Here is an 18,847-nt window from a genome sequence, read left to right on the forward strand (position 1 = left end):
ATTTACAGTCAATAAGATTTCAGAAATTTTAACTTTAATACTCTCATTTCTGTGATAACTGATTTTTTATAATATCTGCCAAAGAATTCACCAAGAAGAGGCTGCCAAAGAAAATCCCAAGAGATGGTTAATACGACTAAAAGTACTTTTCTTCATCTGTCCTTCGTCCGGCAGGAGTGTTGCTCATCTGTACAAAAGCCACCGGCATTTCTCATGTGAGAGCTATGGGATGTTGAACATCCTCAGTAAAATCCTTGAAGCTCCTTCATATGCTCGTGCTTTGCTCAGCCAAAATAAACTTGTACACTGACCTTGGTAACAGATGCCTGGTAATGAGGTCACAGAACTGAGTAACATTTTCAGAAAATTGCTTTATGGTGTAATAAATGTTCTGATTAGATTCCTATTTTCATCTTTAACATGCTCAGGCGGTTCAACCTGGGAAAACTAGTCAGGGGTACTGCTGATCTTTAAAGGTCACACTGAGAGTCCAATATTTTTAGCCTGAAAGATATTTTTAACAAACCATATATTGCAAAAAAATGTTTAATAATTCTCAAGTCTTTCTATTAGCTTTCTTGCAGTTTCTCCTTAAACTTGACCTATTTCCTATTTCAGTTTCAATTTACTCTTCGGTATGAAGCGTCTGGTTCAGTGATTCTTCCATCACGCTGCCTTTCTTTGACATCTCCAGAGAAGAAACTAATTTCCCCTACTTTAAAATAGGCACAGTAAAACTTGAGGCCAATAGTGTTAACATTATGCTGTGTTCAGCATCCTTAACGACTATTTCTAATGAATAAAATGCAGTATGGTTGATGCCAGCATTCCTGTGCTCATGAGGAGAATGGTGAGGGTTGCCTCATACAGTGAGCTTGATAACAAAAGGATCACGAGATCACAAACAAAAGAGAGCATTCCAAAGTGAATTCAGATTACAGGATGTGTGTTTGCTTGTTCTGCAGTGGTAACTTAGATGACTTTTATGATCTCTGTTTCCTGCCTTTGAAGTGGGGAGGTGGTTTTGATTTGTTAAATGTATAAATAAAAACAAACACTGAACAACAAAGAAGCCAGAGAAACATAGGTATAGAATTACTTTTATAGCCTTTCTACAGAAAAGTGTTTCTGTGAGACGATGTTTATTTTTCTTTTATTTTTTATTTATTTTTTTTTGTCTGCACCGCGAGGCTTGTGGGATCTTAGTTCCCCGAACAGGGATTGAACCCTTGCCCTCGGCAGTGAAAGTGCGGAGTCCTAACCACTACACCGCCAGGGAATTACCAGATAATGCTTATTTTTATAGTGGAGGGCAAGGGGTAGGCTCTAACCAACCACAGATGAGGTAAAATTTTCAGTTAGTGAATACAGACATTTAGCTTGACAGTAGTAGCCTGTGAGGGTAAGGACTGTATCTATTTTGTTCATTGCTGCATCCCAAGCACCTACTATATGGTAGGCATTAAATACATACATAGGGACTTCCCTGGAAGTCCAATGGGTAAGACTCCGACTCCCAATGCAGGGGACCTGGGTTCGATCCTTGGTCAGGGAACTAGATCCCACATGCTGCAACTAAGACTGGGTGCGACCAAAATAAATAAACAAACAAACAAACAAATAAATATTTAAAAACATACATACATATAGATGTTAAATACATACATGTTGAATAAATATATCGGATGTTAAATACTGATGACAGCAAAGTACGTATAAAATAAAAATAAATGAGAAGGGAACCAGGATAAGATAATCTAGTTGGGGTTTCTGATTCCTCACACAGAGTTTAGAAGTAGTAAGTCAAAATAGAATTAATATCCTACAAAATAGTGACAATATGTAGGGAGGTGTCTCACCGAGTACACAGGATTATAAACTATATTTAAGTGTTAAAGTGAAGAGAGCAGGCACTTCCCTAGTGGCGCAGTGGTTAAGAATCTGCCTGCCAAAGCAGGGGACGTTGGTTCGCACCCTGGTCCAGGAAGATCCCACATGCCGGGAGTGGGGGGGGCAACTAGGCCGGTGCACCACAGCTACTGAGCCTGCGCACTATAGCCTGCGAGTCACAACTACTGAGCCCGCGTGCCACAATTACTGAAGCAGGCATGCCTAGAGCCTGTGCTCCACGACAAGAGAAGCCACCGCGATGAGAAGTCCCCGTACCGCAAAGAAGAGCAGCCCCAGCTCGCCCACCGCAACTAGAGAAAGCCTGCGCACAGCAACGAAGACCCAATGCAGCCAAATAAAGAAGAAAAAAAAAGTAAAGAAGGCAAATGGGATTTGTGTGCTTCTATGTTTCCTGAAACAATGTTCTAAAATGTCTATATTTTCTAAGCAATTTTTGATGTCGAAAGTTAATTTTTAGTTTTTACCATAGAATCACGTTGAATGTTGCTTTTAAGTATGGAAAACTCAGAAAGCATCTTCTTTGGGGTATAAATAAATACAAGTACTTCATTTGTAAAGTTAAATAATGCTAAATTTTGTAACAAAAGGAAGCAAGAAGCCCTCGGTCCCCTTCTCTCCATCCCCCTGCAGGCAACCACTTTAAAACCTCTACTTTCATATACAGCAGATGAGGACTTTAGTTCTCTTCCACCTCATTTTCTCCGCCTCACCATCCTCCCAATTGAGAAGTAAATCACCGATGGTACTTAGAAAGTCACACTCAGCACTTTCTGGATCTGAAACCTATTTTCCTTCCATATACTACACACCAAAACCAATTAAGCTATGGTATTTAAAATAAACCACACTAATTACTACATGCAAAAGAAATCCAAGAGCCATAATGCGAATTTTCACAGAAGGCATTCCTTTGATAATTTGGCTTGCAAAACACAACACATGACATTAGTAATTGGCTAAGTAAAATCTTAAGTTTTAAGAACAGAAATTTTTCATGCCTTATTTTGAATAATCAGTTACCTCAAACTGGTTGAAGTATGGGTGCAGAAGTAAGCCAGAAATCCTAGCAAGATATTGCCATGGAGAGAGGGAAAAAACACCAAAGACAGAGAAAGAAAGAATGGTCATCTTTACTAAAGGTGATTTACTCAAAACTCTTTTAAGGTTATAAAGTAGGAAAATTATGACAAAATGACATTTTCCAGTATGTTTTACTTACTAACTAGCTCTCACTTTGTCATCAATTAAGAGTTTCAAAATATCCAACAGTTATAGAAAACACATGTTAAAATGCCTTTAAAATAATCTACTTGCTTTTTTTCTAGTATTACAGAAATAAACAGAAGGTAAATTTGTGCCAAAGTTTTATAATGATCTGAAGTAAAAAGCCATCCTACTTTATTCATTGACAATGCAACACTGGATTTAAAAAAAAAAGGTAAATAAAGAATTACCTTCACCGCTGCAGTGACAGCAGCAGTAGCTGCTAAATTTAAACCTTGCCGCCCAAAGTTTACCATAGTCTCATAGCCTCGTTCCTTTGCTTGTACAATATAATCATCAATCTCCTAGAAAAAAAAACAAACCTATAAATATTAATTTTATTTAAAAAGAGTGTCAAGAAGCTGAAAACTGGGACTTCTCCCCCTTAACATAATAGTTTCACTCATTTTATAGCATATAGCATGTGATGATATACATTTCTAACAAGTGATTTGTGGAAATAATCTGTATATCTTACCCTTTCCTTTGAAGAAAGTAGTGGATGAAGGAATTTTCTATATATTAAACTTGCTCCTTTGGTATAGGGAGAGAGCAGCCATATGACAAAAGCAATCTTAAGCTCATAGTACAGAGGGAACCTAATGAGAAAAAATTAGAAAAAAACGCCAGTGAAAATAAAGTGCAGACCATGAGGAAATGGCAAAAAAAGCTTTTTACAAAGTTCAGTCACTGGGTTAAGTTTTCACATGTAAAAAGTCGTAATCAGTGAAACAACCATGTTTGAATTGACAAAATCTCATTAACTATACAGATCAGAGCAACCTGACCCCCAGAGTGATTCACACCTTCTAGTACAAGATTGCTCCTTTTAGACAAGCACAGCCAAGCTGCCAAACTGACTGTGGCCGTTCAGAGAGGGCATTAATAGCATTTATAACCAGTATAGTAAGGTACACCCACCCTGTCTGCAGAGTGTAGCTGTCATGGCATTACCTGGACACACCGCCAAGCATCAGGAGTCACCTTTATAAGCGCCAAGTGTACAGTGTTACCCCATATACACATCTCCTTTCCTTAGAACTCCCAGAAAACGTCCCCTCCAATTTCATTTGGCCAGAACTATAGCACTTGACAGACCTAAACTGTTCACTTGAAAGGAGAATGGAATTGCCATGTGGTAACCTGGGAATTAGGGTAATATACCCATGCCCCTTCCCACTTGATTCTTCAGTGCCTTCTCGGTAGGCTGAATACACTTCCTCAAGCAATGACCATGGCTTTAGCCATGTGACCTGCTTTGGGCAACAGAATGTGAGTGTGACATATGTCACATGCAAGGAGACACTTTAAATGCCCTTTGACTCCCTCACCTCAACACCCCCAACCTCTTGCTTTCAACTTTTGCTTTCTGCCACGAGAACAGCTGCTTCTTCAGCCTTGGTCCTTGAACAAGAAGACACTTAAGACTGAGCTGACCCAGCAAAGTTGCAGCCAACCATTTGTCCTCATATAGCTTGAGCAAGAAATGAATGTTTGCTTTTCTAACCCATTGTGCTTTTAGGGTTGTTTGTTGCCACAGCAAAAGTTAACTAATACATCATGAGGGGACCGGCATCTTGTGGTACACGAAGTACTAAGATACATGGTAAAAAAAAATCTGGGCTCTTCTGATGAGACAGATGGGCAGGGGCCAGTGAGCAATGACACTTGTGTAGTCTACAAAGGGTCTCTGCACAGTGCAGTTACAGAGGAGTTTCTGGACTATCATTGCTCGTGGCAAGCTTTTTCTACGTTGTTTACTTTTTAATAGTGTATATATGCTACATCTGCAATCAGAAAAAAAAATAGAAGTCTTTAAAGAGAGAGCATTGAAATTTAAGAGACCTAGCATGGCTTGGAATCTGTGTTCTGCCACTTAAAAACAAACAAACAAACAACCCTCCCCAAACCCCTACACCAAAACATAACAGGTAAATAAATGAGCTGTGGGACAGAGGGAGGAAGACAAACATCGATGCAGATACAGAGAAGATGATAAATAAAGGCAGGTTGTTAAGAACATTTAAGTCTGATGACTTCTGTTTTTTCCTAGCAATCCAATGTGACCTAGCGTGCTATGAGAATATGATGAGAATAGCAAAGTCAGAAAGACAATTTAAGCAGAGAACAGTTGAATGTTGGAAACAGATACAGGAGGGAATGGAAGTAGCCACTGACCAAAAGCAAATAAAAGGAATGGTGACTTTCAAACTGATACCAATATGAGCAGCTGATTGATTTTTTTCAGCTCAACTGGTAGCCTGGGTAAAGAAGCAAAGAAAAGCAATTGCTGGGCTAATTTAGGATGAAGGTTTGTGCAGCAAAGGCGGTTGAAGATAGTGGCAAGGTAGTAAAAGTTTAAAGAGTTTGAAAGGAGGATTTCTCCAAGTGATGGAAAGGTGTAGATGGAAATACACTACTGAAATACAGCACAAGGAGATTGAAGTTGTTCCGTTAAGTATTGCTCCTCAGTAAAATGTTAAATCCTTGAGGATATAAACATGCTTTAATTTTGCCCCATGCTGTTTGGAATAGAGCAGTCAAGGAGCTGGTGTTGGGGGGTGTTTCTGTATGGATTTGATGTCATCCAGTTTGAATGTTTGTAGATGAGACTTTTAAGGATGGGGAGGGAGTGCTAAAACCAGATGCTGTGGGCCTCAAAAGAGGAGTCATTTAGGAAGTAGTCAAGAAAAAATAGTCTGAAGTCATCAGTGTGGAAAAAAGATAATAACAACCAAGTTTTCTCTATTCCAAGGTAGTGGGAGGTGTGTGGGAGATGGGCAGGGAGGGGCATGTGGGGAGGATGGGCTGCCTTCATCTGGGGGATTTCATAAGGAAAGTAATGTTCTTGTGGGGAAATCAGATGAAGAAAATGATACCATGGATAATTAGGTAGATTGATCAAATTCACTCAGTTAACAGCCAGAGCAGAATAAGAACTCAGGACACCTGATAAAGTGTCTATAGTCTGGCCTTTTGTCAACACTAGAACTTACCAAGCAACTGTCTGATCTGCTACTGTTTCAATCACAGTATAGAGAGCAAAGACAATCCAGTACATCATCCATCGAACCTGGAAACAATAGAAATACATATGGAATAATAGACCAAAGTTATTTGCAACTCTGAAAAACTGTATATATCACATATAGTATGTTGGATTAAATGCAGAAGGCGATGGTTTAATTCTCAACAGGTTTTATGCCTGAGTTCCTCACATCATGACATCAGTAGTCTTGGGATATAAGAATCAAAGAATAACAAATCTCTAGGCTTGATACAATATAATGTAGGAACCAAAATGAGAGAATTGAAAAAACAGGACATGTTTTTCTTAACTGGAAGAAAATTCTTTAAAAGATCTTATCTACATGCTCCCTTATGAAGATTACTAGCTATTTAATTATTATACAAATCATATAGTATATGAAATGACCACATTTAATCTTTATTAGTCTTTTAAATTTTGCATTCCTTATTTCTCAATATATAGAAACTATTCGGAAACCAAAGAACAATCCTGGGTTTGTTACATCCATAATGCTAGTCAACCACTTTGAAAGTCTAAGGTTTGTGTCTTCTTCCTCTTGCCCTAAACATAAGCCTGTAATCTTTCACGTATCCTTTTCCTTCTACTCCAATACCACGAGAGCAGTTGCAATAGACCAAATGTTTGTGTCCCCTCAAAATTCATATGCTGAAATCCTAACCCTGAATGTGTACTAGAAGATAGGGCCTTTGGGAGGTTTTTAGGTCATGAGGGTAGTGTCCTCATGAATGTGAATGGTGTCCTTATAAAAGAGACCCCAGAGAGCTCTCTCTGCTCTTCCACCATGTGAGGACATAGCAAGAAGATAGCCATCATAAACTGGGAAGTGGGCCCTCACCAGACATGGGGTCTGCTGGCACTTTGATCTTGGACTTCTCAGCCTCCTAAACTGTGAGAATAAATTTCTGTTGTTTATAAACCACCTAGACTATGGTATTTTTGTTATAGCAGCCTGAAAGAACTAAGACAGCAGTTCAGGACATTTTTACCTCTTGCCTGGAATAGAGCATCCTAAAAGGTCCTCAAGACTCTGGTATCTCTGTACCAATCCTTTTCATGGAATGCTGCCATATTAATTTTATCTTGAACTCATTCTCACAAATGAGTGAGAATATACCTTTCCACCTTCCTAAGCACAACTCTCATCTCTCATGTAGGTTGGATTTTCCTTAAGGGTTAAAATCTCTGCTTTTCAACCTAGGTGTCCATCGATAGATGAATGGATAAAGAAGATGTGGTACATATATACAAAGGAATATTACTCAGCCATAAAAAGAAACAAAATTGAGTTATTTGTAGTGAGGTGGATGGACCCAGAGTCTGTCATACAGAGTGAAGTAAGTCAGAAGGAGAAAAACAAATACCGTACGCTAACACATATATATGGAATCTAAAAAAAAAAAAAAAAAAAAGGTTCTGAAGAACCTAGGGGCAGGACAGGAATAAAGATGCAAACGTAGAGAATGGACTTGAGGACACAGGGAGGGGGAAGGATAAGCTGGGACGAAGTGAGAGAGTAGCACGGACATATATACACTACCAAATGTAAAACAGATAGCTAGTGGGAAGCAGCTGTATAGCACAGGGAGATCAGCTCGGTGCTTTGTGACCACCTAGAGGGATGGGATAGGGAGGGTGGGAGGGAGGGAGACGCAAGAGGGAGGGGATATGGGGATATATGTATACGTATAGCTGATTCATTTTGTTATACAGCAGAAACTAACACACCATTGTAAAGCAATTATACTCCAATAAAGATGTAAAAAAAAAACCAACTCTGCTTTCTCAATAATATAATAATGGCTAACAATAATACACAAAACCATGCCAACTATAGGCCAGGGACTGTACTAAGTGCATGACATATATTAATTCACTTATCCCCACAACAACATTATGAAGTAGAAAACATAATTATATGATTATAAGGAAACGGTGGCAAAGAGAGGTAAAATGACTTATTCAAGCTGCCTGACTCTGGAATTGGTGCTATTAACCAATTGTGCCACGTACAGAAAGAAATGTGAGGAATTGCTGAATGTGAGGTCCAAGAATAACCACTACTTCCCTTGTTCTCAACCCAATAAGATGACAAAAAAACCAAAAATTAGGTCTCTATAATTAGCTAGAAAATTGACCTATTTAGTTTTAATACAGATGCTTGTTTGGGTATTCCATAAACAATAAGGAACTATATAACTCAGGTAGCTTTAACAGTTTTCTATGTACATGGAGAAATCAATTAGTAATAGCCATGAATAACTTTTGAAGCAATGTGTTGTGACATATGCATAATAATTTACCCAAGAGCTTAGAAAATTGCCCGAAGCAAATAGTAGGGCACGTTATCTCTATTTAAAATACAATGAAATTGATTTATAAGATTATCATCTCAAATTTAAAAAGAAAGTTAGACCAAATATTCTCTTTAGTTTTTCACTTTTCATGAGTTATCTTAAATCCCTCACTGCTGCCAGTTCCAAGCTTTTGTCCCAATATGGGGATTTTCTTCCAGGGCTAAAATCCTATGTGTTTTTTCTCCCCGCCCCTTTCTATTTAAAGGAAAGTGAAGCTCTCACATGAGTTCATTCATTTAGCTTTTCCAAATCAAACAGTAATTTCGTACTTTTACCGTTCAACTGTATTCACAAGGTTATCCCCTCAAAAAGAAATGAAGGAAAAAAAACCCTGCAAACAAAACAACGCACTTTCATTGTGCTAGAAGGGACCTTGGTGGCGATCAAGTTTTTTGAACTAAATGAGCCTTTATTGAAAAAAATTGTAAAACAATTACAAAAAAACCAGCTCTGGTTGGTCCTCCCATTCTACCCACTGTCAGACTCTTGAGGAAACTCCAGGAAACCCTACTGCTCCATGGGGCAGAGTTCGAAAGTAAGCAACCTGGCGAACTCCCCTCATTTTACCGAGGGCCAAAGTAAGCACGCTGGGCAAGGTCGCCAAGCTGGGAAATGGGCGCAGGTGGCACAGTCTACTTTGAAGCCTGAACCAGGCAAATTTTCAAACAAGCAGCTGCCATCAGACCAATCTTTTCAGTTCTCTCTTCCCTCTCCAGTACTCAGCCTGGGGATTTCAGTGTAAACTTTACCCCTTCTCTCCTGGGAAAGTGGTGGCTTGAGTTAAATGGTCTCTCTCATAGGAACTTTAGGAAACTTTCAGAAAAATAAATGATTTAAGTCAACGCTTGTTATTTTTCATTATTTTATATTTTCATTATTTTACTGTTTAACAACCGTCATTATGGTTGTGATCTTCCAAATGGATAACAACGATAAAAGATACCACACAAATAGTCATAATTTACCTGTTAATAGGGTTGAGCAGAGGTGAAAGGAACTGCACAGATAGCTAATGTTTGGTGATACTCCCTGAAAGACTACTTCTCAAATAGACTAGAGCTGCTACAGTTCCACAGGTTTCAAAAGCACCCTGGCTTCCGTAAAGTCAAGTGTTAATTCAGTTTTCAAATTCATTTTAAACCCCACCAAATAAATAAGTACTTTCACGTATATAACATTTATCTCTAAAAAGAAAAAAATTTATTTAGGTTGTGAGAATACGTAATAATGCCAAAAATAAAAAAAGGGAGAAAAGAAGAAAAAGAAGGCTCTATCTTCTTAAAAAACAACACACTATATACTCAATAGGGTATTCCTAGACATTTTCCTGAGGTATCGGCTACAATTTTATATAAGCAAAACTCCATGGTTCTAATTGATCTTTAATGAATATATTCTTTGACAATCTGCTCTCACAAACTTATGGATTTTTTTGTTGTCCTCATTAGAAAGATGGACCTTAAATATAGTTGAGTCGAGGTAATAATTAAATGAATTCAATGAGTGTGTGTTATTCATGGGAACAAGCACAAAGAAAGTTAACCTTGAAAAGATATTGCCTTCTTTTTTCTATTAATGGTTGGGATTTTATACCAAATGATTACTCAGCAAAGCTTTCACTAGAACTATACCTCAATGCTGCTCAGCCTACTGTTTAAGGTCTAGCCCAAAGGAAATAACAGAAAGAAGTCAAGGAGAGAAAGAAAAGAAGGGAGGAAGAAAGGAACGAAGGAAGGAAGGAAGGAGGGTGGGAGGGAGGAAGGGAAGGAAGGAAGGAAAAAAAATTAGATAAAAATTAGAATTATAAATATGTGGAGATAAAATATTCTTTAGATCGACAGAAAACATCAATAACAAAATGCAATACTAAAACAAAAAAACTAGTAGGAAAACAATCATATTGATAATATTATGATTGTATATAACCAAATATAATAGAAATAAGTGTCATTAAAATGTTATGCAAATAAAAGACTGTAACTTAACAGGTCTGTAATAAACCACAATCTACCTTTAAAATTACTGGGAAAAAAAATTTATGTTCTTAAGATAGTGGGAACAAATACTATTTCTTTCCAGTTCAGAAACAATTGGTAAAATCAACAAAACTGTTGTTTAGATATCTTCATGAGAACAATAAGTAATAAGAAAGCTACTCAGCTTTTTCTTAAAATTCTCTTTGATTCCAGGGAATTCAATTATCCAGCAAGGTGGAGCTTATACCTAAAAGCACTAAGATGGACACACACACACACACATCCTACTTTTGATTAATCTTTCATATCAAACATAATTTAGACTATTCCTAAGGACTCTGGTGGGCTCATTATATATAACACTCATTGACACAACTGTAGCAAACCCTACCTACTTCACATCATGGGAGTAGAAACAGGAATATAACAGCTTCTGTCCTCAAGGAGTTAACATTTTACTGGGGCGAAAAACAAGTAAATAACAGTGATTTTAAAAACGGTCTGTTTTTACTACATTAGATGCCCTAGTTCCCAGTATGAGTCAAGAGCACAAGAGTTTGAGGAAAGCTTATTAAAGGGACTATTTATAAAGTTGTGGGTGAGGTTCAGGAAAATCAACAAAGGATAGTAGTTCACCCTTGAGCTAGAGACAGCAGGAACTGACGTTATCCCCTTGGTGTGAGGAAGGGAGGACAGGGAAAGGTTTCATGGGATCCAGACAGGGTAACCGTAGGGGACAGCTGTAGCCTCAAGGAGACAGTCACAGCCTATCTGTGGTGGCAGGGAGGAAGCAGGGAGACCAGTACTTTGACTTCATGCTCACCCTGCCTTCTGATCTTCTGCAGGAGCCTCTCATGAGCCAAACCCAAAGGGAAGTCAGACATAATGCAGCCTGTAAGGATCGGCCTCCTGGGCCCTAAGTGAGGCAGAGCAAGGTGGAGTGTGGGGAAGAAACTCCCCAGGAGGGGCAGGTGGTAGGTCCCAGCGCTATTCAGCCTGTCAGCTCTTAGAAACACAGGAATCAAAGTCATTTCTCACCCCTTCCACAGACATCTCCCCAGTGCAGATGACCATGATCTCCTGTCTGGATTATCCTTATAGTGTCCTAACTGATCACTCTGCTTTTTTGGGTCTTTTGCGCACATCACTGAGTGTCTCCTTAATGAGCAGGTCATTCCTTTTCTCAAACCCCTCTGATGGCCCCCCTCAGAATTCTTACCTCAGCCTACAAGGCCCTGTGGATCTGGCACCAGCTGCCTCTCTGGCCTCATCTTCTCCTCTTCCTCCTTCCCCTGCTCTGCTCCAGTCACATTGGCCCTTTACTGTCCTTCTTGTGTACGGTAATGATCCTGCCTCAGGGCCTTAGTACATGCTATTTCCTTGTTGAAATGCTCTTCCCTCAGTTATCCATGTGGACAGCTTTCTCACTTGCTTCAGGTCTCTGCTCAAATATTTATCCGAGAGGCCTTTCCTGACCACTTGTTTAAAATAACAATGTCGTTCTAACTCCCTTATCATGACTTATTTTACTCTTTAGCACATATCACATATCATAGACACATCTAACAAATATTCAATTTTTTTCCTGCCTTTCCTTACTAGAATGTAAACTCCAAGAGGATAAAGACTTTAATTTTTTTCACTACTAAATCCTCTGTGCCTGCAGAGAAGGTGCTCAATAAACATATGAATTGTTGCATGAATATGGGGCTTCACAGAGCTTAGTGTGCTCCTTTACGTCAGGACTGCAAAAGGTTGGACAGTAGACAAGAGGTAAAGACATGACAATTAAATATAGAGGAGTCGGGCTTCCCTGGTGGCGCAGTGGTTGAGAATCCGCCTGCCGATGCAGGAGACGCGGGTTCGTGCCCTGGTCCGGGAGGATCCCGCATGCCGCGGAGCGGCTGGGCCCGTGAGCCGTGGCCGCTGGGCCTGCGTGTCCGGAGCCTGTGCTCCGCAACGGGAGAGGCCACAGCAGTGAGAGGCCCGCGTACCGCAAAAAAAAAAAAAAAAAAAAAAAAAAAATATAGAGGAGTCTTTTAAGAGACCTGGTTTAAAAAGAAAAAAAGGGGAAATAAAAAATAGCATGATGCAAAAGGAAAGCATGTGTACAGCCTCAAGGACTGAACATTTTACTGGAGAGATAATGAGACTCAAATTATGAGAAAGCAGGAATACTTAATGAAACAAGATCTTGAATGAGACAGACAAGAATAATATTAGAAAGAAGAGTGGGATAAAGAAAGAGGCAGGGAGACTTCCCTGGTGGCAGGGTGGGTAAGACTCCACTCTCCCAATGCAGGGGACCAAGGTTCGATCCCTGGTCACGGAACTAGATCCCACATGCATGCCGCAACTAAGTGTTTGCATGCCACAACTAAGAAGCCCACGTGCCACAGCTAAGACCTGGTGCAACCAACCAACCAACCAAATAAATAAATGTTTAAAAAAATAAAAAGAAAAAAAAAAATAAAAAAATAAATAAAAAAATAAAAAGAAAAAAAAGAAGCAGGGATGCATCTTCCTCTGGGATAGAAGGAAAAGAAAAGAAGAGTGGCCATGTTGGGAAGAGGGCTGAAGTGGTTCATAGCTGAGGACCTCTATCTTTACTCTGCAGCAGGAGGGCAGGTCATCTTTTAAGGCTGGGGATGGGTGGGAAGGAGAGTGGACTTGAAAAGAGTAGTAAAGGTTTTTAAAAGTTGTCTATATGGATGGAAAAAGACCTGACTAGTGTAGAGATGGAAGAGGTTATGTGACCAAGGATGCTCGCCACTGCTCTGGGTGTCAGAGCTAGGGGGCTGCAAAGAAAGGTCTAGGATGGTGAAATAAGACAGGGGTAGAGGTGACAGCTTGCTGTCCATAAAAAGACAGAATAACGGAGTGGCGGCTGGGGAGTGGCCCAGCCAGGCCCGGTGCTTCTCAGCCTAACCTCTGAGGGAGGAAGGGCCATGTGTCCTGTTCTTGCCGACAGAATCTTAGTTGAGGCTTTTGAGTAGGGCTGGGTCTCCCCCCCAGGCTCTCTCCCTTCCTGCGGCTGGGAGGGCAGGGGGCAGAGCAACCTTGGAATCTATTTGTTCAAGGTGGACAGGGCCCTAGTTCTTACACGGTTGCTTGAGAAACATTTCTTGCTGAAGTCAACACTAACCTGGACGGTCATGTGAGAGAGAAAAACATTTCTGTATTCCCTCAGCCGTTGCAGTTTTTTTCTTCGCATTTTGTAATTATAGCAGCTTAGCCTACCCTAATATAAAAGGCTATCCTCTAATCTCTATGGAGAGTGAGAGAGCAAGGCCATAGTAGCCGTGGTTCCAGAACTAGGTGAACATTGGTCACAGCGCCGTTGGCTGCCATCTGTGACATAGCTAATGCCCTGGTTGGCAGTGGTGGGTACTACTACCACAGTGATCTGGAAATGGAGAAGAGGACTATCCTTTTAAGAAACTCTGGCTGAGATATCCCCAGGGGACTCTCAGAAGTACTGGGGAAGAAACTGGAGGATAGGCTAGACTGATATTCTCATGTAGCAGATTGGGGCAGAGCCAGAGAAATACTATTTCAAATTATCACTGTGATCCTTTGGCAAGCGTGGCTTCTGGGTGAATTTGTTATCATCTGTATTGTCAGTATATGTGACTTAAGGCAATCCCCTGCTACCTTCAATAGGCCAAGGAATCAGATAAATAAGCTTGTTAGAAATATGCATAAAGTTTAAAGTCATTATATTCTGAGTGGTAGGCCAAGATATCCCAAAAATAAAATGCATAAAAGTCGGTGGGAAGACTACATGAAAAAAGTTGTTCAATGGTCTATTTTGCCTACTTTGCTTTGTTTTCTTTCCCAGGAGTACACCTAATGCCTACTACAGTGCCTGGTATGAAAGAAACGCTCAAAAATATTTATTTAATGAATTAGTGACCTGGGCTAACTTATAAGCAAGAATATAATTTCCATATTCCCTAATTATTTGGTAATAAAGTTCTTTTGAAGTGGTCACAATGAAATGGCAATCATTTATCAATTTTGGGACACTTTACCCACTATATGTTTCATGACTAGAGAAATGTGATGAATGTTTTAATTAAAAATAAAATATTGGGGCTTCCCTGGTGGAGCAGTGGTTGAGAATCCGCCTGCCGATGCAGGGGACACGGGTTCGTGCCCCGGTTCGGGAAGATCCCACGTGCTGCCGAGTGGCTGGGCCCGTGAGCCATGGCCGCTGAGCCTGCGCGTCCGGAGCCTGTGCTCCGCAACGGGAGAGGCCACAACAGTGAGAGGCCCGCGTACCACAAAAAAAAAAAAAAAAAAATATTTATAAATAGAAGATCACTCAAATAGAATGTTAAAATCATTTAAATATCCAAATGAATTTATTTTCTAAGAAAATATACTCCTGTAATTAGGCAAGTTCTTCTGAAAATTATGGAGTCAACTGTGATATAAAACCATAGTATCTTTATAAAATTACATTCTGGTTTACATAGTGCATGGATCAGATTATTCTACTTAACAAGCCAGCACTTGCTTTATTACTCAAAATCCATAAGGCTTTTATAAAGACTTAGCATTTCGGAAATGCAGACAGTCATGTGATAGTGTTCTTGCTTTATTCTCTGAAAGGAATTAGGATAGTTTAAGCCTGAGTGAATACTGTAAAATGAACATACTCATAGGTTAAATTTACTATCAAAAGACCATGCTCCATTTAATAGGTATGCATTTACCTACCCCTGATGCCAAAAGAAAAGTAGGCCTCATTTCATGGGTTTTAAACATTTTTCAACAAAACAAGTTTTTATGATTTAACATTCTCAGACAAAATTTTTTTTTTTTTTTGTGGTACACGGGCCTCTCACTGTTGTGGCCTCTCCCGCTGCGGAGCACATGCTCCGGACACGAAGGCTCAGCGGCCATGGCTCAAGGGCCCAGCCGCTCCGCGGCATGTGGGATCTTCCCGGACCGGAGCACGAACCCGTGTCCCCTGCATCGGCAGGCGGACTCTCAACCACTGCGCCACCAGGGAGACCCGTCAGACAAAATTTTTATGAAATTGATTTAGATCCCAGGACAAACAAATAAAACAAACAAAAAGTGAACTGTGACTGTAAAATAATCCTCATGATTTCCATCACAGAAGTTGAGACCAATGCATAGGCTTATTTATATACGGGAATATCATGTTCTGGTGGGAGGCTCGTTGCTATAGATTTGCAAGAGTTATGGAATATAGTGGTTGGGGCGTATTAATTAAAAAGCCTTTTTCTTAAATTGTATCTTTATATGTTATTCTTAATATGCTATGAGCATTGTGATATTATGACAGCAATGATATTAACAACGATGTATGTTAAAGGAGCGGTCCCCAACATTTTTGGCGCCAGGGACCGGTTTCATGGAAGGCACTTTTTCCACGGACAGGGGTGGGGGATGGTTCAGGCAGTAAAGCGAGTAATGGGGAGTGGCAGATGAAGCTTCGCTCCCTCACCGGCCGCTCACCTCCTGGTGTGCGGCTGGGCTCCTAACAGGCCGTGGACCGGTACCAGTCTGCTGCCCAGGGGTTGGGGACCCCTGTGTTAAAAGATATAACTGTACTAAATGATACTTGCACAATGAAAGAAAAAGGTGATGTATTAATTTGACAAATATTACTCAGCGCCTATTACAAACAAAACCCGTTGACATAAAATAGTCATAAACCTAGATGTCAAGGCATTCCTACCCCCAAGAAGCTTTCATAGGAGGGAATGAGTAAAAGAAGACATATAAAAGGATAATAATAAGTGATCGCCAGCACTTGTGTGTTGGATCCAGCATATAACTACTAATATTTTTAATATATTATATATATATATATATGCCTTGTATGAATGAAATTTCTTCATTTCCAAAGGAAAGCCTTCCCTAAGTGCCTCTACGCCCCTCCAAAGGTCATATATAATTTTTGTGCACACTACTTTCTCTTTGTGGCATATCTGTGAAATGGTTTGTATAACATCTGCCTCTGCTTTTTGACCCTAACAACCAATAGGGACTGAAATTGTCTTGTTCATCATGTTCCCAGGACCTAGCACCCCTGTGCCTAGTAAAGCAAACATAGGGGGAGCCTTTTACTTAGCAGTTTCTTAATTTTAAGATCTGAATTGATGTAAGATTCAAACAAGTAACTCTGGACTGCAAACAGCAATTTATAACATACAGCATGTCTATTTTGTCAAAGTTGTTTTAAAAGTTTTCAGAGATTAAACATCTTTCCAATGTCTCTTAATTTCAGATTCTTTGAATCATAAAGCAATTAATGCTGGTTTTTAAGAAAAAATGAAAAATTACACATGCCTAATGATTTCAATTATAACCACACTAAGTAAATCCAGGGCATAAAATGCTAAAATATGCTTCACTGGAAAAAAATCCTTGCTGAATCTGAAAAGAAATAAACACTGCTGGATTTCAGACCACCCAAAGAGAACTTTATTTTCTGACCATTATTAGTTATTCCCTCAAGTCAGTTCACCCAAAACACTCATTCTATACCACATTTCAGAGACAACAGACAGATCTTCTAATAGAGATTTCTTTGGAAACAGTATCGAGTTGAAAAGATTTCTCCTGTTTCACTAACATTATGCAATAATTTGGTTACTTCATAATGATTTTTCCCCATTAAAAACAAAGGAACAAAATGTGAGAAATCAAACAGAAAAACTCCCTCTTTTATCCAACCCAGATGGCTCAATTATGGGATTTTTCCCAGAGCTGTGCTAAGTTAGAAGCATGCTTGAAAATAAGCTAGTTGAATTTCAATCCACAGTGAATAGAGACCTTGGTTGAAATAGTTTTTTGGTTTTTTTTTTTCTTTAAAAAGAGGGAGCATGCGTTGGAGGTGAATATGTTAGACGAGGATTGATTTGGACTTCCTTGACTTTGGGGTACTTCTTCCCTCACTGCCCCACTGTCTTCACTTTATAGCTTTCCAGGACTTGGATATTTGGGAGTCGGTTATACTTTCAGATGCTGAACTTGCAACAACATGGTTTACCTGCAGTTTCCAGACGTCACTGCCAAAGACCTCACAGAATATCCTGTTGTTCTCAGGAAGAAAGCCTCACATTATACAGATGTATCTGGTGTTAAAATCAATTAAAATGGGACAGATTGTAACTAGAAATGGCTACTCTTTCACAAGACTGCCTTGGTCTTCCTCAATGTTCTTGAATCACAGAAGCCCCATGTATCTCATCCATGACCCTCAGTAGTTTGAGAAACTTGAGAGAAGGAAAAAGGGCAAAAATGTTTAAAAACTAGATGATAATTAATTTAAAAGGGGTGTTGAAAAGAAGATGTAAAAAGCAGGAATTGCTTACAGGAACTGTTCCCGGGAGCAGAATTTAGGAAGGAATGACCTCTTTAGTTCAAAATAACTCTCTGCATCCACACTGGCTGAGAATTTGCACTTCACTTTTTGTATTATTTAAAGTCCTATTGATTTATGTGAGATAATAAATATCTAACAGAGACACCATTCCACTTTTGATAGAACCACACAGAATTTCTCAAGATTTTAGCCTGGGACAGAGCCTATCCAGACAGAGAGGAGTAAACGGGGCTCAATGGCCATCCTAATTGTCATGTTTCCATGCTAGATTGTCATCCTACCTTCTTTATTCCCTTAGTGTTCCCAAAGTCTTGGCCCATTACATTAACTATTTGAGGCATTCCCAAGGGCTGGCACCACTTCTTTTTTTTTTTTTTTTTTTTTGCAGTACGCGGGCCTCTCACTGTTGTGGCGTCTCCCGTTGCAGAGCACAGGCTCCGGACACGCAGGCTCAGCGGCCATGGCTCACGGGCCCAGCCGCTCCGCGGCATGTGGGATCCTCCCAGACCGGGGCACGAACCCGCGTCCCCTGCATTGGCAGGTGGACTCTCAACCACTGCGCCACCAGGGAAGCCCCTTTTTTTTTTTTTGGCACCACTTCTTAGGCACCTAGGTCCTCCAGTTCCTCATGCATCTTCACATGGTCAATTCCACCTTGCTATTTCCACAAGTGAACTAACCTAGCCACTAAAAGGTATGCTCTTTTCTCCAGGTGACCAGTGGGACTATGACTGACACAGTAAACGAAAATTTTCCTTCTTTAGGTAAGATACCACTTTCTATATACAAGTTGTAGCTTTATGTTATAGGCTGAACAGCATGCTTTAACATACAATAACCATTCAAACAGTAAGAGCCAGCCTTTATACCACATGGGAAAACAGCATCTTCTCGAAAAGCAAAGACTGGTAAAAAAAAAAAA

The 18,847-nt window shown here is 39.8% G+C and overlaps 1 protein-coding gene across 4 annotated transcripts in view; it reads right to left on the reverse strand.

The window, feature by feature from the left end:
- The window catches only part of REEP3 (receptor accessory protein 3), a 98,805-nt gene that overhangs the window by 16,992 nt on the left and 62,966 nt on the right, over positions 1 to 18,847 (reverse strand). For all 4 annotated transcript variants that reach the window (XM_067025538.1, XM_067025537.1, XM_059055383.2 and 1 more), the window contains 3 exons: positions 6,171 to 6,247; positions 3,653 to 3,773; positions 3,366 to 3,479 (listed from right to left, as the gene is read on the reverse strand). In XM_067025538.1, the coding sequence (XP_066881639.1) occupies positions 3,366 to 3,479; positions 3,653 to 3,773; positions 6,171 to 6,238 (303 nt within the window). In that variant the 5' untranslated portion in view covers positions 6,239 to 6,247. The remainder of the gene's footprint in view (positions 1 to 3,365; positions 3,480 to 3,652; positions 3,774 to 6,170; positions 6,248 to 18,847) is intronic.

This window comes from Kogia breviceps, chromosome 2 (genome assembly GCF_026419965.1).
Source record: "Kogia breviceps isolate mKogBre1 chromosome 2, mKogBre1 haplotype 1, whole genome shotgun sequence".
Lineage (NCBI taxonomy): Eukaryota > Metazoa > Chordata > Mammalia > Artiodactyla > Physeteridae > Kogia > Kogia breviceps.